The sequence below is a fragment of the Alexandromys fortis genome, unplaced genomic scaffold, assembly GCF_014885135.2.
Source record: "Alexandromys fortis isolate MF-2015 unplaced genomic scaffold, M_Fortis_MF-2015_v1.1 scaffold_6, whole genome shotgun sequence".
Lineage (NCBI taxonomy): Eukaryota > Metazoa > Chordata > Mammalia > Rodentia > Cricetidae > Alexandromys > Alexandromys fortis.
This window is the reverse complement of record NW_026067902.1, coordinates 12,838,096-12,854,134: the sequence shown is the minus strand read 5'-3', so window position 1 is coordinate 12,854,134 and position 16,039 is coordinate 12,838,096. Positions and strand designations below refer to the sequence as shown.

The window sequence follows — 16,039 nt, the reverse complement described above, 5'->3', positions numbered from 1 at the left end:
AGACCAGGACATCTGCTGTGAGGCACACAGTCCTGTATATATGACAGAGAGCTGCACCCATAAAAGCTCAACAATATGAAGTCTTAACACCTAAATAAGACCAGCACAATGGCAACACCAGCTGACATGCCAGCATGGATAGGGGAACTCCCACAAGGTCACACCCTAGATGAAGAGTCACAATCAATGGCTGCGGAGATATGGCAAATTAGTCTTTTCCAAGGATGAGTCCCCTGATAGGTTATTCAATGGTCATCTATAAACAAATACGCATAATAACAGCACTAAATGGACTCAGAAGGGGATGTGTGTATGTGCACGCATGCACAAACATAACAGTAAATAAGGAAGAAACCATGAACCTGAGAGGGAGTTGGGGGGCATTGCCATTGTTTGGGGAGAGGAAGGGATGGAAATGATTCAAATTCAAGGACTCACAAATGATGTGCCCAAAATGTTCTTAAATCCAAAACAAGAACAAAAGTACATAATCATACAAAGATGATCACAATGGTTACTATAAACTTGATGTGTGAATTCTAAAGCCATCATACAAAATTTTCTCAATGGTTTGTAAACAATTAGGAGGAGAATTCAGCAGCAGGCCACTTGGGAAGCGTATGACGGGAAGAATTTCTTCCTTTTACATGACAGTTACACACCTCTATGCGATCAGACCATGCATCCCTGAAGTGGCCAGATTATTAGGCACTCAGATTTCCACGTGGGCCTGAAAAGCCATGTCCTCCCATGCAAACTAAAACAGCCCTGGAGTGACCTCAGCTTCTCATACATTTCTTCATCCCCATGATCATGTATTAACTTCAATTATAATCTTTCTGTTTAGACTTGCTTAGATATCTATTTCCTAATGAGAAAAGTTCTAACTGGGTAGGGAATGTATCATTCAATATTTATCTTTTCTACCCAAGATGGTAAATAAGCATCCTACTAGCAGTTTGTGATATTGAGTGGCTTGAACTAGAAGAGGAAAATGATGGCATCTAAATGTCCACAGAATCAGAATAGTTGAATAATTTATAATAAAACAATAGTTCAGAATATTATAAAGGAAAGTAAAATTCTTGAAGAGCATAAATCAGAGAGGTCTCTCAAAATAAATTATGTTTTAACAAGAAAAATACAAAAGACTATAATCACAGTCATAGAGTCAAGACATGGTCAGGTGCAAATACTTTTGTAATCTAAAGAACACAGTGAAAAGCATGGGGAAATGTTTTCCATTCAATTGCAGCATTGAAATGTAAGCCACGGTTTTGCTGTATAACATGGGGCTATTCTCAGGATGGAAGGGGACCTCAAATATGGATAGGATAGAGCACGTGTGTGATGTAAGAGTAGAGGCAGGAATACTGGGAGGGGACAATTCATACAGGAGCGGAGGGACAGCTCAGGGTGGGGATAATCACAAAGGATGTATAAAAAAAAAAGCCATAAGGAAGATCTACCTCTTTATAAGTTAATTAAAAATATAAAAATGTTTTGAAGGATTTGTCTTTCTGAGTTTGGATCACCTTACTTAATATTCTACTTCCCAGCCCTGTTCATTCCCCCATGGAAGGAGGGGAATGAACAACTCATTGAGAAGAAGAAAGGGATCAGTGGAAGTAAGAGGAGGACCAACGAAGAGGAATGGGAAATATAAATGGATAAGACACATCATAGACAAAGTGAAATACCAACATTAACTGTTCTCTACATTAGATAGATGTTTACATCTACATCTACATTCATAAACAGAATACTGTATATGAATGTGCTAACTACTTACGTGATATCAACATCAACAACTCTGACGTCAGAGCATCAACTAGTACTTCTTGACATAAAATATTACGCAACCCTCTAAATCCACATTCATAAATTAGTACAGCTTTTAGTTTCTGTGTGCAGTGGTTGATAGTTAAAACAGGAACTCACAATCGAACCATGTGCCCAGGGTCTGTGGAATGCCAGGCCATAAATGGGACATCTAGATTATACCCCATCTACCCAAGAGACCACTAGGGAGGAAGGAGCAGAAAGATTATAAGAGCCAGAGGTCGGAACAGGGGAGGAAGACACCAGTGAGATGAGAGACCTGTCCCCTCTGGACGTGACAGGCCCTGCACTCCTGAGCACACAGTGACTATGATTGCCTGCATGAGACCTACAAGACCCAGGCCAGTCACCATCACAGCCTGCATGGGAGCGGTGCTCATGGCCCGCCAACTTGGCTAAGTTTTCACTGTTGATGGCTGATGGTGGAGGAAAACTCAGTTCTCTTGAAGGCTGCAGTCCCTGGAAAGTTGACCATGTGCCAGTGAACGACCACATGCCTATGAGTTTCTGGGCAGCACAAATTGGACTTGGCAGGTGGTAATTTTTTAAGACATATAATTGGGCAGGGGTGGAGTTGAAGGAATCTGGAAGGAGTTGGGGTGAGGTGAGTGCAGGATGATCAAACATGTTGTAGGCATATGTGAAAATTTTAAGGCATAAAAATATAGTTTAAAAACTCTTTATTGAGCTTACCTGTTATCATGGCAAAGCATTTCAATAAAAGCGAAGAGATATGTGGGAAGTAGTAATTAGTTATTCTATAAATAAGAAAAATTACGGCCACACTTATTTTTTTATGTGGGTTGGTGTATCAAAGTGCCTTTTCTCTATTAGTAAAATAGTGTGAAGAAGAGTGGGTGTCTGTCACCTGGGGGAGAAAACTCAGGGTGCTTTTTACTCACCTGTGCCGAGAAACCACAGAAGAAGGCAAACCAGAAATGCACGAGGGTGAAGGCGAAGTTCTTGTAGAAGAAATAGCATAAAAACTTGCACATCCTGTAGTAGGACCACCTCCCGTGAACAAGAAGCAGCCGCTGGAGATACTTAAACTGAGCCAAAGCATAGTCGCTGGCCAAGACTGCTTGCAGGCCTTCCTGGCCGCTGATGCCAATGCCAATGTGAGCACCTGGCAGTGTGGGGGTGGGGAGGGGGAAGAGGAGCTTTATCACCAAAATGGCAGGATCTTTAAGGAGCTTCTTCCTCTTTTATATTAGTCATTTATTGTAACTGTATAGCTTCAATAATTATTATAGTCTTCACATCTATCATGCATTCGTCACATAGTTAAGTATCAATTCTAGTTTTATATAAGAGAAAACTGGGACAGAAAAAGTTTGGAAATTTGCACCTTACACAGGTGCAACTAAGATGGAACCTGGCTCCTTTCACCTGTTCTGATGAGTTTTCCCCTCATTTTCAAACAGGAGAAGATGAGAAATGTGCAAATGATTTCACTGAAGAGAAGTATCTTAGGGATCCTAATAACTGTGGATGTGCTGGGCCCAGAAAGTATCATTCATGGAAGAACCATGGTAAAGTTAAATTAATGCACATTTCAAAGACATATTACTGCATGCTGAAAAAGGACTCCGAACATGTAGTGTGCCTCACTGAGAAGACACCCTCTTACTTTTAATCATGCTGACGTCATTGGCCCCATCGCCAATAGCCAAGGTAACAGCGTTCCTGTGCTTTTTGACCAGCTCCACTACTTGGGCCTTCTGGAGTGGGGTGACTCTGCAGCAGACCACAGCCTTGCACATGCAGGCGAGTTCCAAAAGATCGTTCTCCACATCACTTTCTAGGGCATGGGCCTGTATCGTCAAAACACACAGAAATTAACAGCAACAGAGCATATGACCATTGTCAAAGCAAATGTCTTGGTTCTTAACTTCAGAACCATCTCATTACCTTGTCGAATCAGAACCACAAAGGCAGTAACAAGAATAAAGGTGTGAATATTGAGCCATCAGTGAGTTTCAAGGAGATTTAACATAGAAATAAGAGACAGGCCCTTCGTCTGTCTCTTTGACATGCTACCTTGTTTTCTTGGCAAGATATAGCTATAATAGATGTTGGAAAAGTTCTAGGATTCACTACAATCAGTAGAAGCAACAGAGAGAACCCACACACATCTCAACAGTTTTAAATGACCTGCAAACCATGGTGACTTCTACATGTACTGTCTTGTACAGTTACTGTTTGTGAATGCCAGTGTGCAGACAAGATGAAAAGAACATGGCGGAGGTGGGGGGTTGGCCCTGAAATGCACAGTGGGTGAAATCAGAAGCCTGAAAAATGGGCTGGCAGGCAACCTGTGCTTCAGCCAAGGTTCCCCAACCATTTCCGTCCTTGCTCCGCATACCAAGAGCCTTTCTATGCTCTAAGACACCACTGAGAAAAAGAGCACAGTTCTCTCCACGTAACTGGACAATGACCTTTCTAGAAACATTTTATTTTGCACTTTATAATAGACACGTTCAAAGGAAACAAGAATCTATTTTAGCCACAGAGACAGCTGCTCTGAGCTGGTAGACACTCACGGACTCTGGACTGACAGCTGGGGAATCTGCGTGGAAGCAAACTAGGCCCGGTGAATATGGGTGACAGTTATGTGACTTCAACTGTTGGGGGAGGGAGCTGGCAATGGGACCAGGACATCTCCTGGGGGCATGTACTGGCTATTTAAAGCCCATTCCCTATGGTGGGATACCTTCCTCAACCTTGATACCGGGGATAGGGCTTGGTTTTGCCTTACCTTGGTACTGAAGACTTTGTTGACTCCCCAAAGGAGGCCTTAGCCACCTCTGAGGAATGGATAGGGGAGGGTGGGATGGGAGGAGGTGGGGGAAGGCAGGAGAAGGGAAGGGAAACTGGAATTAGTATTTAAAATGAAAAAAAAAGAAAGAAAGAAAGGAATCTATTTTTAAGTAATAAATATTTGAGTAACCTGAGCAAATCCTTAGCAAGCAGTGCTTCTGAAGAGCATATATATTAGCTCTTTCTTTCAACCGAGAGAAAGACAGGGCAGGTGAACATCACCTGAAAGCCCACATCCCAATGCTGGCTTCCTCAAGCCCAAAGAAGAGTCAGAGCATACATAACCTATTAGGGCTCCTGTCCTACTGTGTTGGCTGGGCCATTCAGCTCTAGATCTTAGCAGACAGACATAACTTTCGGTTGGTGTTCATCTGTGCAAGGGAAAAGTTCATGTCATCTGGACCAGCCTTCGACTGAGCTTGGCCTGCAGCTGAGCTCTGTAACTTTCCATGGTGTGGAAGGCAACACATCGCTGTGTCTGGGATCCAGCTGGATGGAGCTTAGAGCAGGCAGATGGCCACAAGGGGGAATCTAATAGACTCGCCTCCAAACTCCTTTTGTCCACTAAGAAACCGTCCTCAAGAACAAACGTTCATTTTCCAAACTCCAAAGTGAAAAATGAGCATCAAAGCCAAAGAAAGATGTGAGATTAAGTCCTTTGTACACATAAACGATAATTTCACTCGACTGCAGCCGGGGCTTTTGTATTCTAATTAGAGACTTGGAGGAGCCATTTGAGTTTCATTCGGGGCTTGGAACCTGAACTGCGTAAAAAGTACAATGCAAGTTTATTCTATTATGACAAAAACCAGATTTCCTAATCAAATCAAATTGTTTGGCTTTGCTGTAGAATGTTGCTATTTAGAAGAAAAAAAAACACCAGAGGTATCTTAATGGCAATGATTTGGTGTGGTAATTCTATGAAGGTCAGGTTATGACTCGCAAATCACAAACAGCGAGAGCAGTAACTGGAACCCATCCATCCAGTTGCATTACTTCAATTAAGTGAGACTGAGCTGTGACATTCCCCCTTACACAAGCATTTAAACAATTCTCCTAAGTGACTGTTTAGGCAGAACTCATAGATCCGCCGGGAACTGTTGCTCCAGCGCCTCGCAGCCAGTGCGATCATCCAGACGATGTAAGAAATGCACCCTAGAAGTCTTCCCTTTCGTAAACAGGAAATCCTGTGCACGCCCTGGTTCTTGTAGTGCCGTTTGTTTAGAAAACACAAAAGGGGTTCTCATTATGACAGCACAAAAGAGATGATTATTGGGGCAAAGAAAAAGAAAGGACAATAGCCTCCAGCCAACTCACCAAACTGTGGCCGTTTATGACTAAGGCATATTCTCCTGTAACCGCTTCTTCTGCACCCGAGTCCAACTCCAACTGCTGCTTACTTTCATTAAGTACATGTCCATTGGAAAAACTCGTGTTTTGTCCAAACAAATTTTCCTTGGCTTTCCTTAAAGAACAGGAGAATTTTAAAAAAGGCATAACAAAGTACACAGCGCCCATCTATATAACTCTACCAAAAGGCTGGCCTAGGACTTAATTTATTCCATCACTATTCAGACAGAAATAGGCCCAAGAATTAGGTCCAGCAAACAAGCTGATAGGCGGACAGCAGTACATGTCAAAGAACCGTATGAAGTGGGGGCAAGGCACAGGAAATAGACAGGGAGGAATACTGAGCTGGGTGGTGGTGCGCACCTTAAATCCCAGCACTCAGGAGGCAGAGGCAGGTGGATCTGTAAGTTCAAGACCAGCCTTGTCTACAGAGCGAGTTCGAAGACAGTCAAAGCTGTTACACAGAGAAATTCTGTCTTGAAAAGAAGGGGGAAAAAAAAGAATGTTTTAAACTACCCTAAAACTAGTTTTAACTAAGGGATCTTGATAGCTTTGGCATCTAACGGCGAAGGAACTATTCTCTGGCATACAATATTTTAAATACGCTAAACAGACTAAAAACAATGACTGATGCCTTGCCATTGCACGGCATCCTCCTTCCCTCCCTCTCCTTTTCTGAATTCTTCTTTCTCCCTCCCCCTTCCCCATGCACACATACGCACGCACACACATACACGTGTGGTGTATGTGGAGTAAGTGTGGGGGATGAGTGTGTGCGCATGACCAACACTTTGACATACAATGTTAAAGGAAACTATAAGCACCAAAGCAGGAGGCTGTGGCAAATGGAAATTCCTTGCACTGCTCTAGACCTGCTCAGCAATAGTTACAGAGTCCTGCACACATCTTCCCCATGTCTCCCATTTAAGAGAAAGTTTGTTTGGTGACATAACACCATTACAAGTGGCATTTTACTGTCCTTTTAAAAAAATGTGATGATGTCTTTAAAGGAAGGGAAATTCCCTCCGAGAAGACCTGTGTGGGACGTGGTTATAAATAACGGCTCTATTGGCATAACCACAGGAGCTTCCATCATAGGAATGCCAGCAGATGCTGCCGCACCAGGGTACCCAAGCCGGCCACTGCATGTGAATGTACAATTACATGTGCAGATGAACGCCAGGGGAAAAACAGGAAGTAAGGAATAAATTAGTAGATGTTTTGACTGACGGCAAAATGAACTGTCTCCCCGAAATCCCACCCAGTGTGGAAAACATTTATTAAAAGAGGTTTATATTGAAGTTCCTCTGATAGGCGAGAACGACCATATTAAAATAAACATGTTGCCTTCAGGCTTTTGAGGCATTTAAAAACGCATCACTAAGAATTTACATTCGAAACTACAAAGGAGACCCAGAAGCCCCGAAGCCACTTTGTTCCCTGGCTCAACATTGCCTTCTGCTGTCCAGGACCAAAATCGCGGCTCACTTAAAAATCCTACCCCTCTCCCAGGGTTCCCAAACAGCTAACAGACAGTTCTCAAAAAACAAACAAAAGGATGGGTAGAGATGAGAGTTCCGTGGGAAATGCACGGCGGGAAGGCAAGCCCGGAGAAGGACTGTCGCGAGAGGGAGGTTCAAGCTTCCACGGGACATAAGCAAACCAAGGAATGCTCGTTGTGGCCCTGAAAACTGACAGCGACGAGTGCTGAACGGGAGAAAAACTGGACGCGAGCTCTTCTATGAAGGCGCTGCAGATCTCACAAGCTGGGTTTTGAGAAGGCACTGAGGCAAAAGCCCATCTCCCAGGGTTCCCTGTGTAGTGAGGCCCTCACCTGCTGTATAAATGACTCAACCTGTGTCCCCCTTGGAGAATAAAGACATTCCAAAGGAGAGCGAGGTTCGTGACCACACTAGTTGAGATCCTATTTACTTAGTTTCCCCAACAGTGTCTTCCTAACAGGTGATACAAACCCTCATTCTAGGCAGAAAAGGGACAATTATTTTACACTCTACTAAAATTCCTAACGCTCCCTCCTCCCAGACTTTGACTCCCTGCCGGACTGGATGCGCACACGCTCAGACCTAGGTGGGTGCCCATAGCTGTCATGTCTTTTACTTCCTGGAACCCAGTTCTCCAAATACAAGCTCGTTCTCACCAAAGCAATTATTAGGAGGGGAGAAGCTGCTCATAGCACCTTCCGATGAAGATGTGCATCGAGTGGGCATCACACACACTGTCTAACAAACAGAGGCAGAAACAAAAGACTGCCTTGCTTCCGAGGCTTTGTAAGGAGGGGCAGTTTAGCACAATGCTGGAGTGCAGGAGGTGCGCTGACGACAGCCCAAACCCTCCGAGGCTCAGTACAGCAGAGCCTGTGCTCGGGCATGTCTTCCATTTTGTCAGCCCTTTGCTGGCCCTCGAGATCCCAGAATTAAGAAGATCTGTTAGGAAATAGGTTTAAATTATGACATCGTGTTTAAAGGGAAGGAATTTGGACTTCAGTACAAAGGCCAGTGCTTCGTGGTTGCTTATCCCTGGGCACTTGGGTATGCCTCGGGCAGATTAGCTATCTGACTTTTGGCCACTTGATTAGTCCATGGCAGGCCCAGGAATTGGTTACCACAACAAATGGCTTTACACGTGCAATCAGCCACAAGCTATCTCTAGGATGGAGTAAGATAGAATGACAGAAGCAGGCAATTTGAGACGGCACGACACTACCACTACCAACAGTGGAGGCAGGGAGAAGGTAAATTAAGTTTTTAGTGCAAGCTTCAGGTTTATCATCCCTCACGACCCCCAAAGACCTATAAAGACGCTAGTCCATTATCAGAAAGTGGGAACTGGCCTAGACAGGGGCACAAACCCCTGAAAACAGGCTGCATGCATGCTATGTAACTTGAAAATTATACATCCATATTGACAAAATCTAAACATATTTGACAGGTTTAACTAGAAGCACTTAAGTAGTTTCCCTCCATTGACACCTATCCCCCAGGTCCTGCTCTTTGACACACTTTTTTTTTTTTTTGCATGAACTTTCACTGAACTTAAAAACACAACCCAGAATGGCACAAATTTACGATTTTAATATTTCATCCCCAAAGCTATGGGCTCGGGTATATAAATCAACAAAATTAGGAACACAGCAGAGATTTCCACACAAGAGCTCTCCTTAGGTGCTCGCTTCCCTCAGCTTCCATAGAAAGCAAATGCATTCTGGAAACGTATTCATTCTGCCAGGGAATTTTCTGTCGCACATTGCCGCCATGTTAGACTCAAAACATGAAGGCACCTCCAAGTCTGGACTGAAATTAGCATTGCCAGCCTTGTCAACGAGCAATGGAGCCTCGTGGGATGTGAGATGCTACACCTACCTGTAAATATTTTCCTTTGACTATTTTTCTTCTCATTAAAAAATAAGCATGTTTTTAGGTTTTTAATCAGTTGCAAAACTTTGCACAAATACTACCATTTGTGATGACATAACCAACAAGAAGATACTCTTGTTGCTTATTTCTATTACTTAGAAAGAACCATGGCATGTATTTCCCAGGGCTTGATAGGTAGTTAGGTGGGTAGATGTATAGTAGTGTGTGTGTTTTCAACATTTCTCATTCTATGTGTGTTTTATAATTTCATTTTTTTCACTTAAATATGTCACCTATCTTCCAAAGTCAATCAAATTAAAATCATTTTTTTGCTGACTATTTTGTATTCCATTACTGGCAAATATCACAGTATTTAGCAAAATTCTTCACAACTGGGTCTATGAGCTATTTTTAATTATCTATTATCATACCCAATGCAGCAATCAATATTTCCTCAGCTACATATTCATACATTTGTTCATTGTTCCCTTAGAAGAAGTTGCTGGAACAGGGATCACTGAGTCAAAGGCATGCATGTTTATATTTCTGAAGTGCATTACTGGTTTCCTCTTATAGAGAATTCTACCATTTAAAGGTCCCAACAATGATACGTAAATAACACACGTTTTCCCACATTTCTTCCATGGAATAACAGCTATGACATCTAAGTAGTCAACTCATTGTAGTTGGATAAAATCTTGCGGTATTAACTCAACTGCTTTTCCAACTAGTCCCATGAACTCAGGGGCCTTCTCTTTACTCGGGGCACATCTTGCCTGGGAAGGGAACTAAACACAAAAATGGGGAGTCAAATTCTTGGTTTCTGAGATCCAAAATAGACTCTTGAAAGGCATACTATCAATATCACTCTGAATCTTAGCTGCCAGGAATGTTGTTGAGTATTTTTGAGAGGAAAACAGTAAGGTTTCTTCAGGTCTCAAAAGATAAGTTTGTGCTGTCTTCAGGAACAGAGTAGAAGGCAAATCTCTCATGACGACGAGTGGCTAAATGAAGGCTTTGCCATGTCTGTAAAAGAGTCTCTTGATAGATGGTTGATGTGGGAAGGCCCAGTTGGTGGCGGATCTGGGCTATAGGAAAGCTAGCTGAGGGTTACTAGCGAGCCAGTAAGCATCATCCTCTACGGCTTCCTCTTTCAGGTCTCTGCTTTCAGATGCCTTCCTTGAGTTCCTGCCTTGACTTCCCCCCACTGATGGACTGTTTCCAGGAAGTGTACTATAAAATAAACCCTTTCTTCCCCAAGTTGTTTTTCGAGGGGTTCAATGAAATGTAACTTCTTTGGAGGCATTATTTACCTCTTCAAACATAGTCTAACTAAAAATAAACGGTCTCCTATGCTCAGACACAGTCAACTCTGCCCACTGCCTTCCATTCCTGGGGATTCATACTGATGCTAAGATTTTGTTTTGGAGGCTTTTGTTGCTAGTTTGTTATTTTTAGACTTCCAAAAGAACTGGGAAAGTCATCATTCACTGCTGCTTTGGTTTTTTTTCTCTTAGCCTCTGTGCAAATTCAATACCCATGCCTTAAGCTTTGTTGTTTTAAAAAGGTCTTCATGAAATCATTTTCTCTAAAATAAGTGCATACATTTTAAAATTGTGCCTCACAATAAATCCTGACAATGTTATTTTTGAAATTTTAGGTTTACTTGTGCAGGTTAGTTGCAAAAAAAGAAAGTGGTTTTAGTTTTAATAATTAAAGTGCAAATCAACCAACTATACCAGGAAATAAATGGGGAGGAAAATATTTTGATTAATTGGTTTTACAATTTGTATAAAAACACTAGAAATATATATACATACATATATGAACATAAGTGACAGTTTACCTTAAATTAATATTTTAATTAGCCTTCCAAGTATTACTATTTCCCCCAGAGACTCCATGATTTCTGTCATAAAAATGACATCAAAAATTATCAAAAATCATTAACTCCAATAAAAACATGGCCAGTATGCTGTCAATAAATAAATAATGCTATATAAATAATTAAAATATATCAGTAATAATTAATGAAATTTCCTATTTTTATTTGACAAAGACATCTGTGGTCTCCTGCCAGAACTTCTCACCAGCACACATGAGTCCTTTTCTAGGTGGGGTCACACAGAAACAACAGCAGATTCGATCTACAAGTTTCAGTTGGTGAGATGCCATCTAAGCCTCCCTTCCCTATCCAGCAAGCTTTAGTCAGAGAAGCTGTGGTAGCAGCAAGCCTTTTTCAAATTTAGAGGAAAAGAATTATGTAGATTTCTAATGTTTTTGTCCAAATGAAGTGACAGGAAATAAATATAAGAAACAGGGAAATGTTAAGAAGTATTAGTTCTCCGAATTTAATAGTTCTGTACTCTTAAGTCCAGTGTTTCCTAGCGCTAGGGGGCAGCTGTACAAGCAGCAGAGCCTTAGGCTTCTCCTAGGAACTGCTCAGCGGCCTGAGCTGAGCGCTCGCTCTTCCGATCATACGGCATCTCCTACTGTGTTCTCCAAAGTCATCTTACCACACTCGGGTGCCTACTAAACACTAATTCCAGGGGTCTAGACCTCGGAGACAGGACTCAAAAGTGGAAGGAAACCAGGCAACTGATATTTTTAAAACACGCCTTCTGTGACATTGTTATTCATCGTCACTTAATATCGTCCAGGCTTTTGCTAAGAAACAATTTTAAAGAACAGCATACACGACCTGAGATTCTTCCCTTGCAACACATGGGAAATGTAGGCGCCCCGGAGACGATGACTCGTTGCTAATGTCAGCTTCATCCTAGCTTTTGTGACAAGCATGAACGAGACTGAAGGAAGCTTGCAGGAACGCCTGCACTAAGAGGAAGCGCTGGGGGCAGCGGCGTACAAACCTCTGCTTTCCCAAACGCCCGGAAGTCCTTTCCCCTTCCCAGACTTCCTTTCTCCCTTTCCCTCCACACACACCTGAGTTCTCGCCGCACTTCTAGAGCTGTGTTCCCCGTTATCACAAACACGGCATCCATGGCGTCCGTCAGCACGTTGCAGGCGTAACCAATGTTAATGGCAGTCTCTGGTACAAAGAAAGATCACCTCTTGTTACATAAAGTTTTGAAGCTGTGACTGTGTCTCCAGAGCCTGTCAGACCCACTGATGTTAGCACACACACACTGCAGCAGAGGTCTAGACCTGAAGCCTAGAACCAAAGTCACCCCTCACGAAGCCGCTGGAGGTTGATTTTCAAAACTGCCTTTAGATTCTCAAATCAATACTCACATGTAAATCCTAAGCTCCTGTGATATAATGAAGAAAAAATATAAACCTTTTTTTTACAAGAAACTATAAATAATTTTGAGTGCCAAAATACTAAACTTGGCTAATATTCAGTTCTAATATGACAGGCTTAATAATTGAAGACAAACGCATGAAAAATTTTGTAGTTTCCCTGCTACATGAAGAAAAATGGAATTTACTAGCCAGTTCAAGAACCACTCAGAACTGCTCTGCCAGAGACCTGGAGAATTAGACGGTAATTTCTGTTCAAGTTTTATAATCTTTTATTCGAAAAATACAGAATCATGAAACACTAGCTAGTTCTACAAAATGGTTAGGCTTGTCCTAAAACAAAAAAGACAAATAATGAAATCTCAGTGTATCTTTTATATAAAGAAATCAGATAGATAATGGCACATGTCACCGCTGCTGGGCCCAAGCCCCAACCCCAGCAGACTTCCCCCACTCGGGAGCAGGTCACACAGGTTAGAGCAGGCACAAGTCACACCTGCTTAGACTCCAGCTGCTCAAGTGCAGGCCACACCAGTCAGAAGAACAGAGACCCTCTGTTATACCAAAGTCCAAGCTAACCACGAGAAGGACAATTCCCAACTTGGAGAGAATCTCTCAACTAGACCAGAGATCATGCCAGCAGTCAGAAATCCAGGCCACAAAAACTAGGAAAAAAAATAGAAGAAACAGAAACCAAAGAACAAAACACCCATATAACAAAGACAAACTCAGATATCAAAGACTAGAACTAATCATCCCAAACCCAGATGACTAAACACCAATGTGAAAATACAATCAGCTACAGCCAGAGCAATAAAGCATCACCAGAGCCCAGCTATCCTACGACAGAAAGACCTGAATATTCCACCACAGACAAAGCACAAGAAAATTACATTTAAAAAACTTTATGAAGATGATAGAATTTCTTAAAGAAAACATGATAAATTCCCTTAAGGAAATCAAGAAAAAGACAACCAAATAATTAGAGGATATCAACAAATCCCTTAGAGAATGCCAAGAAAGCCAAGAAAAAGACAACAGGTGAAGAAAACTATTCATGATATAAAAATCACAATAGAAGCAATAAAGAAAACACAAACTGACCAACTGAGGGAATGATGGAAATGGAAAATCTGGGGAAGCAAATAGGAACTACAGATGCAAGCATCACCAACAGAATACAAGAGATGAAAGACAGAATCTCAGGCATTGAAGATAAAATAGAAGAAATAGATTCACTGATCAAAGAAAATGTTAAATCTAAAAATACCTAACACAAAATATCAAGGAAATTGGAACACCATGAAAAGACTAAACATAAGAATAATAGGAATAGAAGAAGGAGAAGAATCTCAGCACAAAACCCCAGAAAATATATTTAACAAAATCATAGAAGAAAATTACCCTAACCTTGATGTGGAATTCCCCTCTGTATGCTGTGAATGTGTTTTATTACCATTGGTTACTAAAGAAGCTGTTTTGGGCCTATGGCAGGCAGAATAGAGCAAGGTGGGAATTCCAAGCAGAGCTAGAGGAGAAAAGAAGGTAGAGTCAGAGAAATGCCATGTAGCTACTGAAGGAGAAATATGCCTGCCCACCAAAACCTTATCTGTAAACTATATACCTCATGGTAAAATATGATATAATAAGAATGGGTTAATTTAAGATGTAAGAGTTAGTTAATGAGAAGCCTGACCAAGCAGTGTTTTAATTAATATAGTTTCTGTGTGATTATTTCGAGTCTGGGCAGCTGGGAAATGAACAAGCAGCTTCTGCCTATGTAACCTAAACAAGGGCATGCCTATAAAAAGAATCTTTCAGAACACCAAATAGACTGGACCAGAAAAGAAATTCCCTTGTCACATAATAACCAAAAAACTAGACATACAGAACAAAGAAAGAATATTAAAAGTTGCAAGGGAAAAAGGCTAACATATAATGGAAGACCTATCAGAATTACACCCAACTTCTCAATAGAGACTATAAAAGCCAGAAGATCCTGAACAGACATTCTGCAGATTCTAAGGGATCACAGATACAAGCCCAACTACTATGCCTAGCAAAACTTTCAATCACTAAAGACGGAGAAAACAAGATATTTCATATCAAAGCCAAATTTAAGCAATATCAATCCACAAATCCATCCCTATAGAAGGTACTAGAAGGAAAACATCAACTCAAGGAAGTTAAGTACACCCACAAAAACATAGTCAATAGACTCACACCAGCAAAATCCAAAGAAGTGAAACACACACACACACACACCCAACAACAACAACAAGAACAACAGGAATTAACAATCACTGGTCATTAATACCTTTCAATATCAATGGACTCAATTCACCAATAAAAAGACAGACACTAACAGAACGAATATGAAAACAGAAGTCATCCTTCTGTTGCATTAAGAAAAAAAACCCACACCTCAACATCAAAGATAAACATTATCCCAGAGTAAAGGGTTGGAAAAAGATTTTCCAATCAAATAGACCTAAAAAAAAGCCAGTGTATCTATTCTAATATCTAACAAAATAGACTTCAAACCAAAATTAATCAAAAGGGATGAAAAAGGACATTTCATACTTGTTAAAGGAAAAATCCACCAAGATGACATCCCAACTCTGAACATCTATGCCCAAAATGCAATGACACCCACATATGCAAAAGAAACATTACTAAAGCTTAACTCATACATTTAACCCCACACATTAATAGTGGGAGACCACCCACTCTCACTAATGGACAGGTTGTCCAGACAGAAACTAAACAGAGAAATAATGAGATTAACAAATGCTGTGACTCAAAAGAACCTAACATATATCTACAGAACATTTCACCCAAACACAAAAGAATATACCTTCTCAGTACCTCGTGGGACCTTCTCCAAAACTGATCATATACTCAGTCACAAAGGAAATCTCAACAGATACAAGAAAATTGAAATAACCCCCTGTATCCTATCAGACCATCATGAATTAAAGCTGGATATCAACAACAGAAATAACAAAAAAATCTACAAACTCATGAAAACTGAGCAACTCTCTATTGAATTCCTACTGGGTCAAGGAAAAAATAAAGAAAGAAATTAAAGATTTCCTATAATTCAATGAAAATGAATGCACAACATGCCCAGACTTATGGGATACAATGAAAAAAGTGCTAAGAAGAAAATTCATAGCACTGTCTGCATTAAGTAATTAGAGAATTATCATAAAAGAGACTTAACAGTACACCTGAAAGCTCTAGAACAAAAAGAAGCAGACATACCCAAGAGGAGTAGGTGCCAGAGAATAATCAAACTCAGGACTAAAATCAATAAAATAGAAACAAAGAGAATAACACAAAGAATCAATGAAACAAAGAGTTGGTTCTTTGAGAAAATAAAAAAGATA

At 41.1% G+C, this 16,039-nt stretch overlaps 1 protein-coding gene across 1 annotated transcript in view; it reads right to left on the bottom strand.

Moving 5' to 3' along the window:
* Window positions 1-16,039, bottom strand: part of Atp8b4 (ATPase phospholipid transporting 8B4 (putative)) — a 168,797-nt gene that overhangs the window by 29,459 nt on the left and 123,299 nt on the right. The window contains exons 21-24 of the mRNA XM_050134452.1: window positions 12,330-12,435; window positions 5,980-6,127; window positions 3,473-3,656; window positions 2,745-2,968 (exon numbers count right to left, since the gene is read on the bottom strand). Coding sequence (XP_049990409.1) covers window positions 2,745-2,968; window positions 3,473-3,656; window positions 5,980-6,127; window positions 12,330-12,435 — 662 coding nt within the window. The remainder of the gene's footprint in view (window positions 1-2,744; window positions 2,969-3,472; window positions 3,657-5,979; window positions 6,128-12,329; window positions 12,436-16,039) is intronic.